The sequence below is a fragment of the Acanthochromis polyacanthus genome, chromosome 11 (assembly GCF_021347895.1).
Source record: "Acanthochromis polyacanthus isolate Apoly-LR-REF ecotype Palm Island chromosome 11, KAUST_Apoly_ChrSc, whole genome shotgun sequence".
NCBI classification, from domain to species: domain Eukaryota; kingdom Metazoa; phylum Chordata; class Actinopteri; family Pomacentridae; genus Acanthochromis; species Acanthochromis polyacanthus.
The window spans coordinates 38,165,375-38,191,470 of record NC_067123.1 but is presented as its reverse complement, the minus strand read 5'-3'; the positions used below and the strand labels follow the sequence as shown (position 1 = coordinate 38,191,470).

The 26,096-nt window shown below is 43.3% G+C and overlaps 1 protein-coding gene across 7 annotated transcripts in view; it reads right to left on the bottom strand.

The window, feature by feature from the left end:
* Nucleotides 1–760: 760 nt before the first annotated feature.
* rbms3 (RNA binding motif, single stranded interacting protein) overlaps nucleotides 761–26,096 on the bottom strand; it is a 314,380-nt gene continuing 289,044 nt past the window's right edge. For 5 of the 7 annotated variants that reach the window (XM_051955307.1, XM_022198395.2, XM_051955311.1 and 2 more), the window contains 4 exons: nucleotides 21,211–21,321; nucleotides 10,872–10,961; nucleotides 8,333–8,457; nucleotides 761–7,369 (listed from right to left, as the gene is read on the bottom strand). In XM_051955307.1, the coding sequence (XP_051811267.1) occupies nucleotides 7,366–7,369; nucleotides 8,333–8,457; nucleotides 10,872–10,961; nucleotides 21,211–21,321 (330 nt within the window). In that variant the 3' untranslated portion in view covers nucleotides 761–7,365. Of the gene's footprint in view, nucleotides 7,370–8,328; nucleotides 8,458–10,871; nucleotides 10,962–21,210; nucleotides 21,322–26,096 lie in introns of those variants that run through there. The other 2 variants (XM_051955312.1, XM_051955308.1) reach the window with 2 other exon arrangements.

Sequence of the window (26,096 nt, the reverse complement as noted above, 5' to 3'; positions counted from 1 at the left end):
CAGGGAAGCAAAAATGTTTTAAATTGCTGGAAATGCGCCACATCGATGGGTATCTCTGTTGAGCCACTTCTGCTGATGGAAAAAAAAAACAACAAACGCACAAAAAACAGGGAAGCTCCTGGCAGTCAAATCATGTGCATTCAAGTGCACACACTCAATCCAAGCCTACCAGTCAATTGTTCTCTATTAAGACATCCTTTGTCTGGCAGCGCTGGTCTTGTTGCCTTGATCTGGTGCGAGGCGGCGGCCGCTGTGCAGCTGCGCTATCGACAACAGAGGCGTCCTAGGAGGTGACAAGGACAGCAATTGATTGGGCCTAAATGAGAGTGAAGAGGAAGATTGATTGCCATTGATCCTCTTCTTCCTCCAGCCGACTCCTCCATCTTTGATTATGACCACTTTACGCCCAATCAAGTGTGTGTGAGCTGCGATGGGGAGGGAAATCCCATCGAGAGGTATTAGCTCCATTTGCGAAGGTTGTAATTATGAGAGGACGTGCAGGCCCAAGGTCAACACGCAGCAGGTGCCATCAGCCGGGACGATAATAACAGGGCTTCCTCTTGCTTCCCACTGCAATTTAGTCATATAGATAATGGCTATGGGGAAGGTGGTGTGTGTTCTGTGTGTGTGTGTGTTCCTCGGAGGATGCTCGGTGCATAATAAATGTTTCCATAATAATTGCTCGAGGACAGGAAAACAGCAAGCTGTGATGAAACACAATCATTCGTGAAGCAGATTGAAAGATAACCACACTCCTCTGTGCTTTTTTTTCTCCACATTTTTTTATTGAAAGCTTCATCAGAGAGAGAGAGAGAGAGAAAAACAACTCATAAAACCCAAGTCAAATCCTAACATCCACAGATGTACAGATAATTTCTCAAAGATCACACACACCGAGCAGCGTGTGCGAGGCGTGACCATGTCCTCCTCGGCGCCGAAACAAAGAAAAGTGAAAAACAAACAAACAAAAAAAAACAAAAGAGAAAAACTGACAAAAAATGTAAAATTAAAAACCGCTCTGCTGTCCTAATAAATAGTTCCTCTTTTTCTTTTTCTAAAAAACAATCTGGTGCATGAGTCCAAGGCCTAATGCACTTTCTGTGCTGGCTGTCTCAAAATAATCTGTTCGGTCATTTCCTAGTGATTGTTAGATTCTGTATTTCTCGGGGAGATGTTTGAACTCCACAAGGGCTGAGTGGCTGAGCTCCTGGGGCTGCGTGGCCAATCGATAGCACTCATCAAAGGTGGACCGAAGCATCAATTAAAAGCACAGGGCCTCGCTCTAGTGGGGGGGATAGTTTGAGCAATTTTCCCACTGCATGGTGTGTGTGTGTGTGTGAATGTGCTGGTCTGTGATGAGTTATTGAGCCACAGTTCTCCTTTACGCTCTGCTGTGAGAGACAGTCTGCGAGAGTAACTCTGAACTACTGTTTTTCCACAAAAAAAAAAACAAAACACGAGAATCGACGTGGAAAATGGCTACGACTCCGCTCACGACAGGATGAATCCACGAGAGCCTCACGACAACTGAGCATGACATGTAATACATCTAATGAGTTTACTCCTGTAACAGCGAGGCAGACACACCTCATGAGTGATTTTCTGTCAGATTTAGGGATGGCGGCAGTGATTGTGAGAAATGGTGAGTACAGGGACGGAAAGTTGTGTTTTTTTTCCCCCTCTTTAAAAAAGGCAGTGAAATAAGCACCTCGCCTTGAAAGACTGACACTGGAGAAACTCTCAAGATCCGTATTTCATCAGGAGTCTCACAGAAGATCAGAGTTACCTTGTAGAGAGTTATTCCAAAGGACACTGAAGGGAGATTAAATGTTTTTGCTCTGAATGTACAGTATTTTCCCCGTCTTCCTGCATCAAACAGAAAATTCAGATTCAATTTCACTGGGGCTGCAGATGAGTGAGATTTGCTGCATTGACAGATAAATGTTTAATCACGAAAATATGCTAAATTTAGCACATGATTGCATAAACTTTACTTCCTGGCACTGTGGCGGCAAACAGATCCTTCAAACCGTAAAGAGTGTTCTAGCGGGGATGCTCAGCGATATAAATGACGTGCCAACAAGGACATCAACCCTCCAACTGGGTGTCCCTGTTGAGAGAGAATGTAGGCATTAAAATTCAGCGGCCTGTTTCACAAAAGCCACTTGTTAGATCGCAATGACAAAGAAAAGCGTCTTGCAAAAAGTCCTACAAGGTTCGTGCAACATGTCACAAATCTGGTGAAGTGGGGTCCGAGATCCATGAGGCAGGTGAGATGAGACAACAATGACGAGAGATCAACCAACCGGACTCTTGTTTTCCTCCAAAAGCTGCAAAGGAACTCGAGGAAGAGGACAGCTGAGGACATGACTGACGAGGAATGACGGCTGACAGCGAAGTACGTCGGATACACAAGTCAAGATCGAGCAGGGTGCAAAATAATTAGCGCCTGTGTACAACAACAGTAGAGGAGGTGTTGGTGTGACGGACTAAGAAAGGAAGGGAATGTGTTGCTAATTAGCTGGGGGTCATGCTGGTCACCCCCTGGAGTCGTGGACAGGAAACACACTGCTGCAACTCCAGGCTACGACCACTTCTGCCCGGCAACAGGAGCTAATGATCACCCTGTCTTTTTTTTTTTTTTTCTCTTCTTCTACACTTTCTCCCCTGGTGTAGCCGGCTCCTGGTTTGTGCTGACACATAGACTGACTGGGAGCACATTTCTGCTCCAGCCTCCTTAAAATTGCAGGCATGCCTTGTGTACACTTCCAACAAGGTATTTGTATTCAGAAAAGGTACATTATGCCATTGTGCTATTAAGAAAAAGCCGTTTTTGTTTGTTGGGTAATCTCTCAGAACTGTGTGAAATATTAGCACTGTGCACTAGTAGCAAACACCTGCCCTAACATCTTTTTCTTTCCTGAATCTCCATTAGCAAAATAGAGCCGATATTCTTTGTTGTGCATTTCTTCCCCCCCATAATCTCTTGGCTATTTGTAATCCTATTTCCCATAATGCCATTACGACTGAATCTCAGGCCATTTGTAGGACGCTCTGCTCTCTGATGTGCAACTCCTGCATTATGAGTCCTATTAAGCTTCAAAATGTCCTCTGTACTCTACAAAACAGCAGCTGTAAAAGTCGAGAGAACGTGGCTTTAGCTATGCTGTATTCACAACCCTGGTGAAAGTTGAGACATTAAGAAAAACACATGCACACGGACACACACATACTAGCTTAAAACTGGTAAAGTTATAGTGTAGCAGCTCTGTTGTTTCATCAGGACACTTGAAAATGATCGAGAAATGGAATACAGTGAGTTTAAGTAACAGTGGTGAACAGATGAGCAGGGTTGGCACATCAGGGACCCCTAAAACCCAACATTTGTCAGATGTTAGCCGTTAAAGACGGTAACGTGGGAGGAGAGTTATTCACTGGGAGATAAGAGCAAATCGTAGCCTGAAGGCAAGTGAAAGCAGATGTTGAGTGGCAGATCGGATGAAAGGAAGAAGACATGTGTTGATTTGATTGGGCAATAAATAGCCGAACAGTCACTCGGAGACGGTTTGAACGACACATGTGGCTTCTGACCTCTGTCGGCAGATGGAAGACAAGAATCTGCAGCACGCATTTATCGTGTGACTGAAAAGGAAATAAAACACACGTATGGCTTTAACAGTGCAGCTCACTTGAGGAACCGGTTTCTTTTTGTGGCCGGTAAGGAGTGACACCAGCGGCCAAAGGGTGAGCAGCGGCCAGCTCGTCACAGAGATCAGTGAACACAACGAAGGCAGAAGCTCAAGACGGCTTCATCTTTAGCACCATAAAGTAGCTTCGATATTCGTCCTTAGCACAACTTCTTTAACAAGCTCTTCCGTGTGCTTTGCTTTAACTGTTCCGCGTTTAATTTGGAATCATTTGGAAGCTTTGTTAAAAGGCACTCGATGTATACTTTGATTGTTACATGACTGTTGCGTGATGACACAGTTTGCCCGCAATGTGCACACCATCAGTGACTCCGGATCGCAGTGAGTCACATGAACTGCAAGAGCTCAATTGCAATTGTCACCAAACAAAAAGCTCCCTCTCCGTCTGGAAGAAAGGGGTCTTTTGAGGGACGCTGGAGTGGATCCTATTGCCCCGGAGGGAGACAAATTGGGCCCGTCAAGCCTCATTGCGAGAGTGACTGAAATTGGTTTGTGGTTCTGCTTCTGCACCATCCAATAAAGAGAAGAAACCTCAGAGAGAGCGTGAGAGCGAGGGGGGGACGAAGGGAGAGAATGACAGCGAGGGAAAATGAGAGCAAAGGAGCCTGGCTCGGCCATGGCACATTAATGGTGCCACTGAAGCGGGGGGCTTTTTAGTGCTGGAGCACCAACAGTCGGGGCAGAGCAGGAGGGCGAACGGAGCAGACACACAGGCTGCTGTAATGCCGGCAGAAATGGCCGCCGTCCCACAGGCAATTTCTGAAGGCACAATCCTCGGAGATGAAATCACTGGAAACCCTCATGCGGCTCAGGGATGGAAAGACGGGATCAGAGGGGATGGGGCTGTTTGTGCAACAAATTGGGACAACTCGGGGTGTAACTGACACTCAGTGGAGGGGTCGAAGACGGAGCTGCCATCAGCATTTCCTTACAGCTGGTGAGGAGTCTAGTTAGTTCCCACAGGTGTGCTGACCTTGTGCTGAGCCAGTGATCAGGGGGATGTTCAAGACAATCAGTGCTCCTCTAGCTTTTAAACACGCTTCCTGCCTTGTTAGTGTCACAACGCAGCACACGGTAGTGACAGCATTCCTACAATGCAAATGGGAGTCACTGGGTTTTGAGTTCTCTTCTCAGCGAGTCAAAGAGTCACTTCTGCCTCTGTCTGAGTGTATCTTAAAGGAATAGTCTAACATCTCTTCACAGTAGCTTCCTGGAGTCTCTATTGGACGAATGTCAGCTTCACAGTGACGAAAAGACACCAGGTAGTCACTGAACCAGTGTAAAAAAAAAGTACACAACCACTTACACTGGTTTTTGTATAAAACAAATGAGATGCAACATGTTTATTAGTGAGCTTTGGAGCTGCTGGTAGGTGACTTTTTGTTACCACTGCACAGACTCTGTGCTAAGCTAATCTAACCAGCTGCTGGTTGTAGGTTCTTATTTACTATTCCCACAAGAGAATCAATGTTTTTATGTGACTTCTGAAGAAAGCGAGCATCTCCCTAAATGTTAAACTATTCCTTTAAATAACGTTGGCTGCCAGAAACATGAGGTCAGTGCCATAAAATTTATGCAATCATTATTGAATACTTCTTCAAAACTTACCAGACATACAACATGCAGCAAACGGGACTCATCTGGAGTTATTCTGAGTACATAAATAGAAACCGTGTCCAAATGACACAGCGATCAACAGAAGGTCAAACAGCAGCAACTGAAGCTTAGAACACTGAGAGATGGTTGAGTTAGTTGTGGTTGGATCAAAGAGATAAAGAGACAGACAGAAATCAGCGAGAGAGACAAAAGTGATGTATCAGTGACCACGGAGCGTGAATAGCAACATTCCCCACGTCTGTTTCCTAAAGTTTTCCCTGCAGGATCTGAGAGAGATAGAGGTGAAACGCACCCACGGCATGAAATCAAACGAAAAGACGAGAAGAGGAGGTGAAGAAAAAGGACTTTTGGTACGACTGCCACCGGCCGTGTCACACGTTTAAATACTGTCTGATGTATGTGGAAGAGTTTGTAAGCATGTTTAGACGCATGTGTGTGTGTGTGTACAGGTGTGTGTGTGTGTGTGTGTGTGTGTGTGACAGCTCGGACAAGCATGAAAAACCATCTTTAAACCCGGTGAAAAGAACATGTCAGGAAGGATAGTAAGGACTGGTCCGGCCATCAAGGTCAAATAAAAAAACGACGACAACAGCAACAACAACAACAACAATATCAACATTAACATCAACAACAGCAACAACATCAACAACAACAAAATCAAACTGAAAAATGAAAAGGGAAAAAAACGACAAAATAAAGGAAAACAAAAGAGAGAGAGAAAAAAAACTCTGGTTCAGAGTGTCTCTTCATCTTTGGTATAAAAATGGCCATCCATGGGCTGCATTTGATCCACAACTAGGAAAGACTACAGAAATTGTCAACAATTTCTTCTATTGCTTTTGCACTGATTGGTTTAAACCATAAGCTCCTACTGAATCTACTGTTTTTATTTTACTGCCAGAATTTTTCTGTAGCTTTTTTTTTTGTTCATTTTATAATTTTTTTCTTCTTCTTTTTTTTTTTCTTTTCGCAGTGTGACAAGCAAAGCGGGCTAAAAACATCTTAAAGCTCATAAAAAGGTAAAATGTGGCAGATAAAAAGCACTAATGTCATCGACAGCAACTTCGCCATGTAAAATAATAATGATAATAAAAAACAAGTTCAGCATTTGCAACAGACTGCATCCACAATGCAGCATGTTTTCTTATGTTTTCTTTTTTCCTCATTGTGAAAAATCTCTTCAAAGCTTCATCTTCCCCCCCTTGAGTCTTTTTTTCCCCAACAGACATTTTGTTTTCTTCTGACACTTAGTTACCTCTGACATAATAATTATCAAAGTTTTCTTCTAATGAAGAAAAGAAAAAAGCTCTTCTCTATTAAATCTGTACAGCTTATGTGATAGATTCTTTTTTCCTCTTTAGAACAACCTCTCCAGTGTCTTGTACCCTCCACGTGGTCCAAGAGACTGATTTTGTTTGCTTTTTTTACCCCCAACCAGACGACAGACTTTAACTCTGTAAAAAGTTTCTGGCGCCCTTCAAATTAAGGCCATGAAGATTCAAGAAAGAAAAAAAAACACTTTGTTTTTGAATATATCTAGAAAACTAAGATTTAACACTAGAACATAAAAAGACTGAAAAGAAATTGTAGCTTAATATCTGAGGAAGACAATCTCTGTGTGTATCTCAAACTTGACTCCCCTTTTTCTAATTACAAAATAAACTTCATCACCTACCTGCGCATTCAACCTTTTTTTTTTGTTTTGTTATTTTTTCTTTTTTTTTTTTTAATCGGTTGAGAATTTTCTTTGAGAAACTTTTCAAGCTTCAGCCCAGCCCTTCAGCCAGGTTCCCAGACTAAACAATTTCACTTCTTTGCACTGTGCCCAGCAATTTCCCCATCCCCTTTCCTCAGTACTCTTTGCCTCCTTCTTGATTTTTTTTTTCTTGTAGGCCAGGTAGGAAATGAAAAAAGTGTCTCTTTTTTGGTGCCTGGGCAATCTGGAAGCAATCTCTTTCTTTTCTCTTTTCCTCACATTCACAGTGCAGCCACCTTCTGTCTCAAGGCAACGCTGTCACAGGAACATTCGCTCAGGCCGTTGCTATCTGATGAAAGAGGAGACAACAGAAACAGAAAGGGAGAGAGAGAGAGAGAGGAGGGTGTGCAGCTGTAATCAAAGCACAATTTTTACAAACACAAAAGAGCAACAGAGCTGACAGCTGACAGCTCAGTCAGAAGACTGGAGCAAAACGAAATGAAATTAAAGAGTTGTGATCAGGTCAGGAAGCAGAACGTGCTGCCAGAATGACGAGCAAATGACAACAGCAGCCAGGAGTAATTTGAATCATTTCACGACGGCGCTGCGTTTCTTTCACTTTGAGATCAGCATTAAGTCCCGTGCTGCTTAACAAAAGAAGAGCGTTTGTTAAACAGCAATTTGACGACTTTTGTTATTCGGAAAACATCTCAGAAATTTGGATTTTGACATTATTGCTTCATCTCATGGAGTAATTCACGAGCAGGAAGCTGAGCTCACTGTGTCTGCATCTGTTTTTAGCCAATGTAGCAAAACATAGAAACAACAGTGAGGTATACATGACACCCAAAAATATTAAAGGAAAAAAAACCCTCAGCAAACTCTGATGGTGGAGAAATTTATACGATCTTTATGTATATGTCAGGGTAGAGACTGCAATTTGGTAGAGTTGGAGTTTCTACCAGTAGAGTTTGCGATTGTAATTTCTACCAGTAGAAACTCCAATCCTACCAGTAGAGATGGAACTTTAAATCTGACCCGTGCCCTGACCCCTAACCCTAACCTTAAAAGTCTAACCTTAGCCCTTACAAATCTTTACTGGTAGGATTGGGGTTTCTACTGGTAGAGACTGCGATCGCAATCTCTACTGGTAGAAACTCCAACTCTACCAAATCGCAGTCTCTACCCTGACATATATATGCACATTGCTGTGACACTCACCTCTAGTACTTAAAGCTCAAAACAATCATACATTTATTTAAAAAAAGCCTGAGATGTGACCTATCCAGTGCTACTTCACTGTCGGACTTACTTGGACTGGTATGAGTAAGCAGGAACATGGTCGGCAGCACTGTCCACCTGGATCTGTTGCTGCTGGCCAGCCACCTCCTGTGATGAAGGAGCCACTGTCTGGGGTGAGGCGTCTGTCACCACTCCCTGGGGGGACACAAGGGAGGAAATGTGTCAGCTTGGAACAACACCAGTGTGTGTGGTTGCATCCAGTAAACTTGTCCTTCTGTCCTCTCTGTAGGGCTGCATTCCTGGAGTCTTTCACGGGGGTGGGGGATTCCTCCTCGGCTGCTCTTCTTCAGGTTTTTCTCATTTGCTTTGGGTCTAAAGATAGAAGCTTCACCCTTCGAGGTCCTGTGTTCATAACCGGAAGAGCCTGAGGTGATGTGGCAGCATGGAAGGGCACCAGAAACTTGTTTTAAGTCTTGGTTGATTGATGTATTGGTGCATCATGCTGCCTATTATCACACCAGTGTGACCTTTAGCTGCTCAGGTACTAAGCTGAATCACTGCAGCTGCTGCAGATCAAACTTAAGAAGCTAGTTCACCCAGTCCTTCCGCTGAGACAAGCTGTGATTATGACTGGAGCCGTGTGATGACATAGCTGTCAGTGTAATTATGGCTTCAGATATGGCTGTGCTTTGGTTGGTAGGCATGTTTTTATATTAGGACCAACATATTATAAAGATCATAATGGGTCTTTATAATATAACAGGGCCAACATTAGGCAGTTGGTTTTAATGTTCTGGCTCTTTTCATCTTCTTAAACCAGAGACTATTTCTTTGACGCCTGCATCTGAAAAAACGTCCCCCTGATTGAGTCAGTAACAGCTGCACAGATTTATGCTCTACGGATAAGAGACACTTGGAAGACTTTTGCAATACAGTGAGTCTCCTTATCTTTACATCAGGTCAGAGCGAGATGTGATGTACTTACTTCTGCAAAAATCAAAACTGTGAATAAACCTGCCGTCTTTTAACAACGAGTCGGTGAAAGCGATGTTATAGAATCTGCAGCTCTATCAAATTCAATGCAACAGAAGTGAAGCGCAGCGAACAACAGAGCGTTATCAGACGGCCTCTCCATCTTTGAAAAATGTTGCACTCTGAGGTTGAAGGAGTTCATAAATACAAATGATCTGACTTGACATAAAAGTAGAGAATGCTTGTGATCACTGATTCGCTGTGAACACATGCTTACATGTCCTCACATCCACAAAGTTTTATTTAAAGCATTCTAAAGTTTCCCCATCAAAAAACACCAATATATGTCGAGATGAATTATACACGGTAAAAAAAAAACGCACAAAAATGGGGAATTTTGTGTTTGCTTCAAGCTCTGTAACAAAAATATAAAGAACAGTATTCTTTAATCTCACACTGAAGCTATTGATAGGCAGTGATTAGAGGAATATTGGGAGAAAAGCAAATAAAATCCAAAATAATGCACAACAAACATGAGCTGTCTGAGACATTTGTGCGTGGGAAAACATCATTAATGTAACTAATAAAATGCACCATTTTCATGTCTATGTCTGGGGGGAAAAACTTCTCGGTGAACTGATTCATCACAACAACCTCTTCGCCTTTTTATGTGTCCGGCATTACCGATAGCCCCGATCACCGAGCCATCTCAATCACCTTTAACAAGCTCTCAAGGATACTGCGTCCTGTCCATACATCAGCCCTGCAGACATCGGCTGAAACAGTGATCTACACCCTGCCGCTGACGCTGGCACTGAGAGGACAATGGTGAGGATGAAATAGGTAAGAGGCGCCGCGGGGCTACGCTGCAACTACATCTCTCTCTTCTGTTCTACTCCTTCATGGGTGCAACTTTCTGAGAGTCTAAGATGGGGACATGGGAGGAAAGGGGGAAGAGGGGGGAAGGAGGAGCGACTAATGGGTCTGTCAGAGGAAACTGTCATTGTTCGAGGCTGGTGGGCTAACCAGAGCTCTGCGGCTGACGGATGTACGTGTTCCAGCCACCCACCAGCCAGAACCGGCTGTGGGGGGAGAGAGACAGCACCGCCGGCACTGTGTCTCACTTCAGCTCCTGTCATCTGATACACGACTGATAGTCCATCTGAATACGACCGCACTGTCAGCCGCCAGACAGCTGGACCGCTCCCCTCGCTGGCCCGCCCGCCTGCCTACCCGCTCTCCACGTTCATCATTTCTCAGGCTGGACTGCCCGAACCTGCCAGGAGTTTAGACAGCCGCCGAGGAAGTGAGAAAAGTCTGCGCTGCACTTCAAATGTCTTTCCCGAATACTATAAAACTTCTGACTCATCTTGCTTCGCTTGCAGTTTTGATTCTTGTTATTTGCTGGTGGTGCCAGGCCATTTGTTTAGAGAGAATAAGAGCAATTTGCAGCATGCTTCAAATGCAATCTGTCTATTTAATGACTATTTTCATCCGTTGATGTGAGGTGCAGGTTTAGAAATGGTGACAGGAGTGCTTGGGAGTGGGCTGACAGCAGTCCTGATGTCCTCCATTGGGTAGCCATTGACAGATTTTTGATTTCCGGTAAGTGCTGTGTTCATGTGTGCTGGTCTTACTTCGACAGGGACGGCTGTTGGAGGCACAGGAGTGTACTGGGGAATGTAGGTCCCTTGCATAGGCGCCGCGGCGGCTGCAGCAGTCATGTACTGCAACAAAAACAAAAGACACACATCCATCAAAATCCTTGCACATGGAAATTCCTGCTACATCCACTCTAATTACAAATCCTAATCTCACATCAAAGGAGAAATGCTTTTCAGATTCCAAACACTGATATCATAATTCCCTGGAAGACTCAGTGTAATTATTCCAGGAACTGTTGGGAATGAGAGGCTGCTGTTCCCTCAGCATCCTTTGGAGGGCGCTAAAAGAATATGTGTACACGCTTATCAGAGCAGCAGAGCAGATTAAAAAAAAACAAGAGTATGTAAGGAAGACAGAAGAGAAAGAGGAAGAGGAGATGTCCTGCTGTTCCATCAAGACTTCACAGGCAAGCAAATGTACTGGGCCACAGCTGAGAGGATAAAAAATAAAAAATGAAGCTAAAGGGAATGAAAGAGAGCATGAGAGAGAGAGAGAGAGAGAGAGAAAGGGGAAGAAAAAGCAAGAAGTCTGTTGCCTGTGGCCTATATTCCTTTATTCATGCCTGCTCTGGCTTTTAACCGGGTGCCAGCCTGTTCCATGATGGGCATTTTACAGACGTGACACAGGTTTGGTAACATGACAGCCAGGGGGCTTTCACATGCAATATGAATGAGGACACGGCACTTTGTGTGAGGCTTTTTCTGTAACTTGCTGGGAATGCTTTGTGTGTGTGTGTGTGTGTGTGTGTGTGTGTGGTGGAGAAGCGCACCAGTACGAGCCTGATTTGTCCGCGTGTGTGCTTGTTTTTAATTAGCACACGCCTGTGCATAAAAGATGACTTATCACTATTCGTCTGTCCAACTGTGCATGTATGGGCTCTCCTGTGCAGCTGTGTGTGGGATACATCCATGCATGCGTGTGTGTGTGTGTGTGTGTGTCTGAGAAAGACAGACAAAGACAAAGAGGCTTGGAACGATAATGCTGCAGTACAGCGCCAACGGATGTGATCCCAGATAAAAGCCACCAGGCTGCCTCTCCCCCTCTCCCCATCTTCCTGCTGCCTTTCCGGACCAAGGAAAAAGGGAAGTACAATCCCTTTCTTTCTGTTTTATTTTTTCCTTTCCCTCTCAGTCCCCCTGCCAGTGCTAAAAAGCGTGGCGGCAGTATGCAGTAGGAGGCGGTAATGGAGGGGCTGCGCCGGGCTGCGAAGGCTTTCTTGGCCGTGGGCCCGGCGGTACTGGTGAAGTGTCATTACCGGCAGCGTTGCTAATGGATCGGGTACGGCTCCACCGCTCACCGCTAATGAGAGCAGCTAAAGGCCATGGACATGGGTGATTAACTCCCCCACCGTTGCTACACACGGCCAGGAGGATGCCCTGGGATGGATGTTAGTGTGCGTTCGTATGTGACCGTGACCGTGTGGGTCTGTGCATGTGAATTTAAGGTTATCACACCTTCAGGGCTGTCACAGTCAGGACGGGGTGAGGGCGCATATCCAGACCTCCTGACACATTACCGCATTACCTTTCTGTGTCATCCCTTCTTCCCTCTCACCTTCCTGTCACTCCCCCCCCCCCCCCCTCTCTCCCGCTGCCTCTCTTTCAACTTGCTATCGTCTAAAAGGGCCTATCAGATTGTTGAAGTGACCTTCTCCCTGGTGAATCCAAACCGTGCATACCAATTTTCCCCGGGACTTTAGGTCTTCGCCTCTCCTCCCCATTAACTTATCCGGTCAACTCACCTGTGAGGCCTGCATGAAAGCAAATGAAGGGGGAGTTGGAGATAATTAGCAATATCAAAATCTCCCTGTCACGGGGACAATGTCCGCTTGAAATGTTATACTTCTCTGCAGGACAGCAAAAAGAATTTAAATTAGATTTAACACGAAAATTTAATAAGATAAGATTTTCCCTTCCACCATAACCATTTGTTAACCTATTTAATGTGGCAGGATGAGCAGGGCATATTTCTGCAGTCGCTGCCGTGGCAAGTCAGGGAGATGTCAAGACTGGCTACAGTGAATTGGGTTGCTATGGTGATAAAGATGATTTTTGTCCAATTTCAACTCTTTTAATACTTCCCTGTCCATAGTCAGGGGACAGGTTTGGGTAATATAAAGCATCCCTAATTGGCCATAAATGGTGTTTCACTCTTGCAGCCACACATAGACACTCATGCGCACACACACAAACACACACACACACACACACACACACACACACACACACACACACACACACACACACACACACACACACACACACACACACACACACACACACACACACACACACACACCTGCGCCTGAAGCAGATGGCGTGTGCGTATGTTTGATGAACGGGAGGCCTGAATAGCTCCTTAACGAGGCTGGTGTGAGTAGACTCCTTAAGTCTTCTCTCCACCATCACTCTCCATGACATACACCTATAACTACAGTATAAATTCACACCGCAATGCAGCAACGCCGGGATGAAAATCCATAGCACAGACGGGACAGAACTGTTCTGGTACCACAGCGGCTTAGGCCTCTGTTCCACAGCGACATATAGGACAACTTATGTTTGGTGGGTCCAAGGATGAAGGGGCAGTTTAGGGTTCTGCATTCCACATCAACCAGAATTTCTCTATAAATTCAAGTTCTGCCATCGGTGGAATGTGGCACAGCACATTAACATGTCTAAACGTCCAAATAAATCATCCGCCTGCGGCTCTGTCACTCAGTCTCCACAACTATCTATCGTCTCTGTGTTGACACACTGCTCTGTTGTATCATCTGCAAGGTGAAGGATAACAGTTGGTCAAGGCGAGAGCATCCAGCTACTCAGTGTGGGTTATTAATGGCAGTGCAGCGTGGGGGGGATGGGCTCTGATGACTATTGATCTTAGCTGTGGGGCTCCAACATGATGGGAACTATTGGAAGTGCACACCAGCGGCTGTGAATCACACTGCTGTACCACTTTACTATGAAAAGCTCTTCATATCTTCGTCCCTCGGCTTTGCTAAGACCCTGCCGGCAGAGGTTCATACTGACAGAATCAGTCCCTTCTTTAAACACATTATTCCCAGCATGCTTTGACTTTACATAATGTGGCTATTTCAGTATTTGCTGTTTCGCTATTCCACATGTGTTTTGAGGACCTGGAGAAGGCCTATGAGCCATCTGGTCCTTGTATCACTAAACTGAGAGCTGTGTTCGTATTCTCGGCACAAAGTCAAACATGTTTCCGGTGGGTGCTGGACTCTGCAGAGGTTGCTGCATGTCTCGGATCCTGTTGATCATAAGACCGTGACGTTTAGCGTTCACTGGGGCAGTTTGAAGCCGAGTGTGAAGGCGCCGAGATGAGAGTCAGTTCGTCCATGTCTGGTTCTCTGCTTGAAGCTGATGGATCACTCCTACTGGGTTTAAAAGAGTCTAAATATCGCAGGATCTTGTTCACAAGTGACCTGAAAATGGAGCTTGAGATGGGTGGATTGGGGCAGCATCAGAAGTAATTCAGGTGTTGCATCAAACAGTCATGGTTTACAGGAATTTAAACCGGAAGGCAAAGCACTGGATTTACCAGTAGATGCATGTTCCAACCCTCAGCTATGGTCATGAGCACTCGGTAGTGACCACAAGAACAAAATTCAGGACGTAAGTGTTTAGAGTGGTAAGCTTGGACATCCGGAGAGAACTTGGATGTAGTTGCTGCACCTCTGCATCAAAAGGAACGAGCTGAGGTGGTTCAGACATTTGATTAATTGCATCATGGCCGCCTTCCTTCGAATCATTTCTGGGCAAGAAGATCCAAGGTTGACCTGGAACTCACTGAGGGATTACATATATCATCTGGCCTGGGAACACCTTGGTATCCCCCAGGAGGAACCAGACGATGCTGCTGGGGAAAGGAACGTCTGCTACCACCGAGACATAACCACAGATCAGCAGAAGATAATGGATAGATTGATTTTACTATTAAAGTGGAGCTTTTAACAACTGGTGGAGATATATGGAGCAATTGTTTTTATCTTCAAACAAATGGGTCCCTGACTAAGACATGCACGCTTGGGCGATATTTTATTAAATGCTGCTAATAATTTCACTAAACTCCACTGATGTTTGGTAAAACTCATGGATAAACATTATGCATTAGGGCCAGTAACACTGAAAAAATAATAAACTCTCCTTGCGTTTAGGAAAACTCTACAAGGCACTTTTAATATAGCTGTCATCCACTCCTTGTAATAAATCAGCAAACTTGGAATAATTATGGAGATAGAAACATTTTTTATTTTATTTTACTTTTGTATTTATATGGAAATGTGAAAGATATATAATTTTAAAAATAACTTCTTTTTTTTTTAAATCACAGCAGATCTGTATTTAAAAATGTTACTCTTTTTGAAGACTTTTTTTGGCATTGTAGGTATATAATTCACAAGCAGAAAAGCTTTATTACTGTAGGTAAACTATTGACACATTGTTTTCTTGTATGTACAGTCGATTAACCACAAATTAACTGAAAACTTTCTTTTTTATTTACAGGACAAACTCTAGATAATGACCTGCGAGTACATTTTCTGCTAATTTTTGAATTTATTTAAAAATAGCTGGTTTTATACTAGGAGTATACCATTAAATTACCAAAAAAAAATTACTATTTTTCCACTACGAATACACCATTAAAAACAATAAATGCCCTTTTGGGAATTAAAGAATGATTTAGCATAAAACAACTGGAGGATAAATACATAAACAATTAAACAAAAATCTGTTCTTTTAATTAGTGAAAACGTCCAGGTAATATTTTAAAAATGTATTTCTTCAAGTATAGTAGTACTCTATTAGTCTAATCATTTTAATTTTGTATATTTAATTTGATATTCACCTTTTTGACAAGACAGACTTTAAATTTAGAGCTTGTTCCTTGAAGTTATGAGGAATAAAACTTCCAGGCGAAGTTATACGAGGCTTTAAACACATTTAAAATACACTGTAAAATTTTAAAATGCCATAAAAGAGTTGTTCCTCCCTCAACAATTATCTTCAAGGTCCTGCAAGGACCAAACCACTCAGTGATACCGGGGATCACCCAGGTGTCAACATGTGTTTCTGTTTGAAGATGGAAGAGAAAGAGCACGCTCAGTTAGCTTCCCCCGCGTGGGTAAAGGTTAAATATAACCATGCGCAGTTATGGAAATGTAGAAAAACACACTGTCCTTAACTGCCCCACGGAAAACCAACGGAAACAGCTCAGATAATAGAGGAAAGCACTTCATACAAATCTGTCTTCCAGGGACACAGAAGCTGTCAATCACCACTGTCACCATGACAACAGAGGCCCGGGTTCTACATGCCATGACAGGAATAGGATGGAGAACACAGAGGGAAGGTCACCTCTTGTCATGTCAAACACTATATCACTCACACACAAGCACAGACACTGACAGGCGTGCAAACACACACACACACACACATGCAGACACACACGCTAAAATGACAACGCGAGCATATGCATATCCACACATGCACAGCGACTAACAGGCACACAAGGCATGACAGATAGACTCCTGTTAAGTGGTGAGAGCTGGAAGATGGTAAATAAATCAGTAAGTGAGCAATATGCACCAAACACGGTAAAATAAATCAGCGAGGAGCATGGATGGCATGTTTATGTGTGCCATCCATAAACAGTAAGCCTGAGGTTCTTTAGCATTCTGTAATCAAGTTGTTGAAGTCAGATGCACACAAACTGAGCCGGGGCGAGTTGAAAACAGAACATTTTCTGGTTGAAGCAGCTAAATTCCAAAGCAGTGACCATCAGGCGGCTCTGGTCCATGCTTCCTCGTTGTGAGCCCAGGTTTTCCTTGCCACTCCTTTTTTAAGGCCTGACCCTCTCCACGCTGATCTGCGCTGCAAAATAACACGGCGTTCTCGGAAAGCTACGGTCACCACACCAGTGTCGCAGCTCGGGGCGATCTGGGAACATTTGGTTCTTTTCTTGGAGAGAAGAAGGAAGCCGCAGCCATACACAAACAGCCGCAGCGAGCCCTGGAACAGCCAAGAGTATTCTGAGGTGTGGCTTCTCCTTCGGCGGCCAGAGGCAGTCATGATAAGTTGTTGACTCTGGAGACGCTGCTCTCTGCAGGTGCTCTTCTGCGGCGAGGGCGAAGTCACGTGACCGGCCGGGGCAATGAAAACAACCTCGCCACATGTGTGTACACTTGAGGAATGTGCTCAAAGAGTATGCAGTGTCAAGTCCAGTTTACTACGCAGATAGTTACAGACCCTGGGTACTAACCCCTCTTTTAACAGGCTTTCCCAATCACACCGAATGAAAGGGATTTCACATCTGGCGTAAGAATCAGCTTTCCCGGAAAAATGTCTCAATTCCCACTGATGATCAAGTGTGGCATGCCGTGTGTAGAAGTTAGACTACAGAGCACGTTGCCTTGGGAAAGCTAAGCAAAAGGGGAGAGGCGGAGAGGGTAAACCAGAAACGAAAAAAGGAAGGAGAGTGCCTTAACCCACTTTCTCCTATAATACAACCCATCAAACATCAGAAGCCATCATCATAGATTAGCCCGTCTCTAATCCTGGCTGTTAGCACAGCTGGGGCAGATTAGGGAGGGGGCATTCATGACAGAGCCAACATGGCGTCACAATCGCTGACAGCTCACCTGGAAACACATGGGTAACTGTACAATACAGCACTGTTTCAATCACACACACAAACACACACAGAGAGATCAAACGCAGTGCTGGAGCAAAGCTGTCTGCTTGCCTGCCCCCGGGCAGCAGGGTTAGGGCAGGAAGTCAGGCTTCAGAACTGTGTGACACCTCTAAGTCGACTTGATCCTGAAACGGGGGGGAGTTCATGGTTTAGGGGGCAGCGTGTGCAATAAGGGAAACTGATGGAGTGATAGATTTGATGTGTGATTTAGAGAGTGAGGGAGACGCAAAGTGTGAGACAGAAACAGAAAATAGAGGGTGAAAGTGAGGAAGGTGGAGAACAGAGAGCCCTGTCACACTGTTAAGCTTCACAGGAAATCTGTTTAATGTGGAAGATCAGGGAGGAAATATGCTCTCTCAATGTTTGGCGGTGAACGCATGCAGTGTAAAACAAATGATACGGCAGCTCCGTGGCTGAGCACATGTGGCGACAGTCTAAGAAGGCTTGGCTTCCTTGAAAGGAAATGTAAAATCTCTCCCCTGCTCTGTGTGTACTTTGTTTCTGAACTAAATGAACAATGTTCCTTCGAGATAAAAAGCCTCCAACTTGGTCGTCCTGACCTGCACCAACAGTGCAGTGGACACCTGCAGCTTTCTTTCTAAACATTCAATTTTCTGTCTCACCTCTTCAGAGCAGATGGAGACTTTTAGATATCTTGCATGTCTGCACTGATAAGGTGAAAAGGAATAACAGCTGGTCACAAATAAGGAAATGAAGATCGGATATGAAGATATGACTGGATTTGGTTTTAATTTTGTTGAAGAAACAGGAGACAAAATAGACACAATAGACTTTTCCAAAAGACTGCAAGTATATGAATGTTTTTCTGGCATTTCTACACATTTCTATCCAAATGGCAAAAAACACATTATGAAATTGTATTTTAACTAAAGTTAGTGTTATTATTACGTTAAATCTAATAAAATGACATCAACTTTCATGCACATTTACAATTGAATCCTCTTTAAAAGTAACTCTACGTTCACACGTTAATCGATAGTTAATAGTTACGAATGACTGAATGATGAGTGGACAGTGTTCATGAGTTAATCAAACCATTTTAAGATCACTGACACCTCAGTCACAATAGATTTATTAGAAAGCTAAATTACAGATAATCCAGTTAGCACAAATTGGGATTCCAACATCGTTTTCTGGCTGAAATATTCACTCTGGATGACTAAGATCTCTGTTCACTCTCTTTTGAACAAACTAAAATGCAGTTACAACATCAACGTGCCACAAAACACAACTTTGTTCTGCTGCTTTGTTAGTTTCTTCAGTTGTAATGGAGACCTCTGAAGTCAAACTGCACCACCAATGTAGTTTAGACAAAAACATAATCTGGGCACATCTAATGTTTCATATAAAATATTATGAATATGGAATTTTACAGGCCGCCAACAAGAAGCTTCCAGTATAACATACTGTGGGCAGCTGCATACATTAATGTAAAATGTGAAACTTTGCTTACTGGTGTAGCATGCATGTACTTAGGATTTAAAGATTCGACGATTCTGAAGGTAGAATGTGGCCTCTGCCCCTCGAATATAAGCAGTACAAGCCTGTGACTTGTAGACTTCTCTGCAACATCTGGTGAGTTCAGCAGCTTAGGACGCTTAGCAAGAACGAGAATACTGATTCCTGCTCACGTTGTTGTTTTCCTTATTAGATATAGATGTATTTTACTGTCACTCCAAAATGAAAACGGGTTATTATTTGCACATTAGGGAGTGAATATTTTCACTACTGAAAATCCTGCTGAAACCTGGTCTGAATGTGAATGTTGTGTCTTTAAACAGTCGGTAAAAAAAAAAAAAAAAAGTTGATGTTTTTGAACCTGGTCTGAACATCTATTTAACGGTGACCATGGTGACTTTTCACGCTTCTTTTCAAAGTGAAAATTCTCTCTGGAAACCACCAAGTTACACAAAAACAAATTCCTTCATTTAATATTGCTCCCATCTGTACTATTCGCTGACTAGCTGCCTACATCCACAGTATGAAACACAACAAACAGCTGCACAACGTCCAGGGTTAAATTAGAATTAAATAAGTTGGACAAATCTAAAAATTTAAATGAACTCTGGCCCATTTGCCTTCACCAAAAGTGATGTAATGCTGTGAACAGTCTAAATGAGCCACAACATCATCTCATTAGCATGAAACATGTTTCTCAGGTCTCCCAGCAACAAACTGAAGTCTTCATGGTTTCATGTAAAATAATAATCAGAAGTTGAGCACTTACCAAAACCAAAACAGATCTACACTCAAAGCAGGGCAGTGTCACGAATACAGTTAATAATTTTGTTTAATTTTTTGTCTCTGGGCACCAGTCCGTAGCTCAGAGAAAGTTTCCCCAGCTTTATGGAGCAGTGTTCATGAGCATGGCTGCCACAGTTACCAGAGCGAGACAAGTGGTGGAAGAGAACAAACTGTACAGTGTTACCTCCAACCACTCCACGTTTGCTTACTCTAGGATAAACTCTCTGCAAACAACCAGCATTCTCCAATGATACGAGACACATGACAGCAGCTACGGTTGGCGCTATGTTTCCATCTGACTGTGCCATTCTGATGAATACAACAACTCTTGAACTCCTTGAGGAAATTTCTTTAAAATTTGGTGCAAACATCAACTTTAACTGCTTAGATAGATTGATTTTCAAAGGTTAAAGGTCAAATGTCAAAGGTCAAGGTCAGTGCGGATTCACAGAACATGTTTTTGTCCATAACCCAAGTATTGATTAAATTCACACGTCTGATAGCGGGAACTAATGAGGTGATGACATTTTACATCCATAAGATCAAAGATCAGCTCCACTGTGACCTCATAATGTTCTGCAAAAACACTTTCCTGCTCGTTACTCAACGCCATAATTAAGTGACGGGGGAAGAAGTGGATGGAAAGTCCAACTAGACTGGTTGCTAAAACATACGCAAGGTGGGAATTCAAATTTTTATGTTTCAGGGTCTTAGAAATAAAAGATCCCTAAAGTTAAAATAATGATCTTCTCTACAGATGTATCCTCGGCTGGTAAACTCTACAGTAATTGCTTCCACTGCATTGCTTGGTTGAATCTGTTAAAGCTTCTAACTCCTCCCATTTTCTTCTGTTCCATTCTTTTCATCTGGACACAAAAAGAAACCCAAGATTCGCTCAGGTCCCACAGGAAATGAATGAGGTCAAATTATTGGATAGATTATTATTGGATATCTTAAATTACTAACAAGATTTGCCCTTGCTGCATTAAAAGAGTAGATAAATGATGCCTGTCAAGATTTGCTTAGTCATAGATAGACAAATTGATCGATGTTATCTGTGTGACAGTATCAGAAGGGTTTGGCCTGATTTAGGAGAAGTATTGTCAGTACAAAAGCATAAAGAAGAAGAAGAAGGTGAAGTTTCAGCACTTTGTCCATCTATCAGAGTGGAGCAGTGTAAGAGGCGCAACCCAGAGAAATGTCCACCGGTGTCTCATAAATCTAGCTGCTGCAATCCCACAGTAATAACTGAAGTTATCCTCCTTGAGTGCATCAGCATTTTTTCTTCTTTGTCAACTTGGAGGTGTTTGTATCACAATGAGGAGTACTCACACTTCCTGTAGTGCCCAGGGACAGATGGTTCATCTGCTGGGTGAGAGGCCCCATCATGCTGGCAGGCTGCATGGACATAGTGTGGTCCATGGCTGGCGTGATCACTGCACCCTGGAGGAAGGAGGCAAAAGATAAGGCCGAGGTGAGATGAAGGACGGAGCAGGAGAAAGGATGAAGGTGGTGAACGCTCAAGCAGAAAGTCCTACTCCGACTCAATACGGAAACTTCATGTGATCCTAGCAAAAGTTACAACTATTAGGAGGTTGTCCACATATAAATGACAGACAAGACAATACAAACATACACGAGAAAAAAAGAAAATACACAAACAGAAAAGGGTGTGAGGGCGGACAGGAAGTACAACATGAGGACAGGAAGTACAACATGAGGACAATATGTACAACATGAGGACAGAAAGTACATGAGGACAGAATGTACAACATGAGGACAATATGTACAATATGAGGACAGGAAGTACAACATGAGGACAGGAAGTACAACATGAGGACAGAATGTACAACATGAGGACAGAAAGTACAACATGAGGACAGAAAGCACAACATGAGGACAGAAAGTACAACATGAGGACAGAAAGTGCATGAGGACAGGAAGTACAACATGAGGGCAGGAAGTACAACATGAGGACAGAAAGTACAACATGAGGACAGAAAGTACAACATGAGGACAGGAAGTGCATGAGGACAGGAAGTACAACATGAGGACAGAATGTACAACATGAGGACAGAATGTACAACATGAGGACAGGAAGTGCATGAGGACAGAATGTACAACATGAGGACAGGAAGTACAACATGAGGACAGGAAGCACAACATGAGGACAGGAAGTACAACATGAGGACAGGAAGTACAACATGAGGACAGGAAGTACAACATGAGGACAGGAAGCACAACATGAGGACAGGAAGCACAACATGAGGACAGAAAGTACAACATGAGGACAGAAAGTGCATGAGGACAGGAAGTACAACATGAGGACAGAATGTACAACATGAGGACAGGAAGTACAACATGAGGACAGGAAGTACAACATGAGGACAGGAAGTACAACATGAGGACAAAATGTACAACATGAGGACAGGAAGTACAACATGAGGACAGGAAGTACAACATGAGGACAGAAAGCACAACATGAGGACAGAAAGTACAACATGAGGACAGGAAGTACAACATGAGGACAGGAAGTACAACATGAGGACAGGAAGTACAACATGAAGACAGAATGTACAACATGAGGACAGAAAGTACGACATGAGGACAGAAAGTACAACATGAGGACAGGAAGTACAACATGAGGATAGAAAGTACATGAAGACAGGAAGTACAACATGAAGACAGAATGTATAACATGAGGACAGAAAGTACAACATGAGGACAGACGGAAGGAAAGCACATATAGAAGCAATAAAAACAGAGGAAGAACGAAGGGTGTGGTTCAGCCAGAGGTGACATGAGGACATCACGGCCAGAAAAGAGGAATGAAAGAAGTACAGTATCAATAAACACTAACAGAACACAGGGACGTTTTCAGGATCGATACACACTACTGTCTTTGGACCATCAAAACCGTCAATATCTGCCGCTGATGCATCAGTGTGGTTCACTGGCTGCTGAGACGGGATGCTTCCTCCCTCTCTGCCTCTCACTCACTCACTCACTCTTGAGCCTCCCCTCTTGATATAATGCACGGCATGTTTTCCCTAACGGGCGGATGAGAACGCTGGAAGCTTCTTTTTCACGGTGCAGTGAAACATGAGGGAAAGTGATGAAACCATTGTTGCTCTTTCATCCCTTGTCATGATAGCTCCATTTCCCCAGCACTGAAGCCTTGGGAGGAACGCGTTCAAAAAAAAAAAAGAAAAGAAAAGAAACACAACCCTTTTCCTCTGCTCAGCTCGCCTCTCTTCTCACTTTGTGTGCGTGCGTGTTTGCGTGTAAGCCTGCGACACTGTGTGTATCCGCGATTGTGCGCGAGAGCGAACGAGACTGACACTGTCTTATTTGTGTGTGCGATTCTAATAGTGTACGTTTGTGAGTGTGTGCATATGCGCGCCCCACTGGTGACTCTGTGTGGGCCTATTGGAGAACAAACTGTGCAGACACAGCCTGTCAGAATCGCTCTGCTTGTCTACTCCCTGCACTCACAGCACAGCCAGCTCGCTCTCCTCTCCCTTTCCTCCTCACCCTCCTCCTCTCCCATCGCCCTCCCTCCTCGAATCAATATGCAAGCTTCGTGTGAGCCTTCTTGGAGTTACAAGCTCGACACAAAAATAAAGAAACTGGGTGGAATTCTGGGACCAATTTGCACCAGTTCTTAGCATGTTAGCCATGAGAGTTTCCAGTCACCTAATGAAAGCAGGTTCCACCTCAGAAACTACCTCCAAAGTAGAGATTAGCTGATGCTAAATATTCAAATCCAGTTATCTTCCTCTTATTATCAAATTGTCATGCATATTGAGTTTCTTGTCTTCTCATCTCCTGAATATTTGTGTGTTTTTGAAGTGTCTGTGAGTGTGCATACACCTATATTAAACAATGATTAGATTATAGTTTCAAAGCTAAATAAAAAAAATTACCAAAGTCATGTTTGTTTGATTATATATAAAGAGGAAAAAATGGTTGTGAAATGAAGTCGAAGTATCTGACCTGTAAACTGACCAAAAGACTATTTCACTGTCTGAACCCTGAAACCCCACTGGTGGTTTTAAAAGGCAAGTTAGATCATTTATCAGAGCCAGGAAGCGTAAAAACAGAGAAGATCTTTGGATATTCTACTTTCCGAATGCCCTTGAACTAGTCATGTCTGATGGACAAACAGCCGGATCGAATCACTTTCATCAGATTCTGCGAAAATCCCAAAAATCTGAATTTTTTGGCACAACTGTGAAGCCGTTATCATTTAACTGCAACCAACATCCGCAATGAAAAAAATCTGAGTTTCCTGCTGAACAGGGCTGAACTGCAGACTGTGCTGACACAGAGTAGATGGGAGACAAGAACTGAAAGACATTAATAATGTAAGTAGCAAAATACCCACAGCATGTAGGGTCACTGCTTTCTTACGAGTTTTTTGTGGGAAAAATGGTGCAAATGTTGATTCCAGATTTTTTCAACAGGAATAACTCTAATTTGTTTTATTTTTTTTTAAATGACTTATTGCATTATTAATTAGTTTTTCTGCAAATACATTTTAGATCTCTTTCTACTTCCAGTCATGGTTGTTCTGTTTCTTGTTGGATTTTGTCTCACAGTAAAAAAATGAACTCACAGTGAGGAAACCCAGAAACTAGGTGGAGTTCAGAGGGTTTTTGTTCATGTTAGAGCTGCTCACAACGAGTCATTTAACTACTTTACATGCTGGTGGGTGGCTTACTGTAAAATATTACATAAGATTTCAGAAACTGATCACATGCTTTGTAGACAAACTCCGAATCAGTCAAGAAAACTACAAATTCTATGAATGCAATTGAGTAGAAAGCTTTTAATGTAAGAAGTAGGAAACTAACCCCAAATGGAAATCCCAAGTACTTAGTATCAATCCACCAATGACTGTCAGAGACGAATAAAGAAAAGGGGAAGTGAGGAGAGAGACTAAAAGACAGTGTGAGGACAGGAGGGAGATGATTAAGGAAAGAGCTGATGGAGGTCATGGGGGAGACGAACGACAGACAAGGAGGGAGGAGAAAGAATTAGAGAGAGAGAGGCTGAGGGACACCGAGAGAGAAAGCGAGAGGAGACAAAGAGAGAGCAAGAAAAAACGAGAGGAGGCGAGGAGCAGAGAAGGAAGGAGAAAGAGAGGAGCGAGAGGGAAGCAGCAGGAGCTGTGGGCTACCTGTTACTGATTCAGCCTCTGACAATGCCTTTATAATGGGAAAGGGAGAGCAACGGAAAGGCTTAATTCACAGACGTGTCAGGGAGAGTTAAGCCGATTTGTGATTTCGATTTTCTGTGTTTGTGAGACTGAGTGTCTGTGAGAGAAGGGGGGCTTTAGTGTGCGTTTGTGTGTGCGCGTTCCAGTGTCTGTCTGGTTGTGTGTCCGTCCACTGACAGGCTGGAGAGGAAAGAAAATGAGAAAAAGATTGACACAAATGGAGAATGTATGTTTTTGATTTGTCCTCTGTGTATGAGGCGGATAATGGATGCTGCAGACGTATCTGTTACAAATGTATGAGATGATGTTTACAGAGCTCCTCAACATATGCACATGTTTTGGTGTGTGTGTGTGTGTGTGAGTGAGTGTGTGTCTGAGAAAAACCCATCTTGCTTAAGTTGCTATTGATCCGCCTCTAGACAGGAGATGAGATGATATCAGCTCCCTGGTTGTAAAAACACTGATATACACTCAACGACCAGAGACAATGTACAGTAAATAAGAAATCTTATAAAAAAATCTTACGACTAGCAGTGCTTTTTAATGACTGCTCATTATAAGTAAGTGGTGACGCCTTGACTGATGAAGCGCTGATCGTATCAGCTGACATTCATTACCTTTGTCTTTACATTTGCTGACCAGAAACAACAATTGTAAAAACAGGTGAGGCAAATACATAAATGTCACACAAATAGTGACTGACTTTACTGCCGGATCCATTATAGATGATGGATCTGCACCACATGCAGAAGGCTGCCGAGCCCATTTAAAACTGGAGTATGCGACGTATTCCAGCATCGTTTTAGCTGCATTTGTCTGAAAGATATCCTGATAGCTCTGATAATAAAAAGAACAAAACTCTGTCATTTGTGGCAGTCACAGGCTTGTAAAGAGCCCATTTAATCTTGATTGGATGGTCGATCTGCCTGTTTAACCCTCCTGTTTCCTCATTTACAAGCACCAAAAAATATCGTTCCTTTGTCTGAAAAAATCAAAA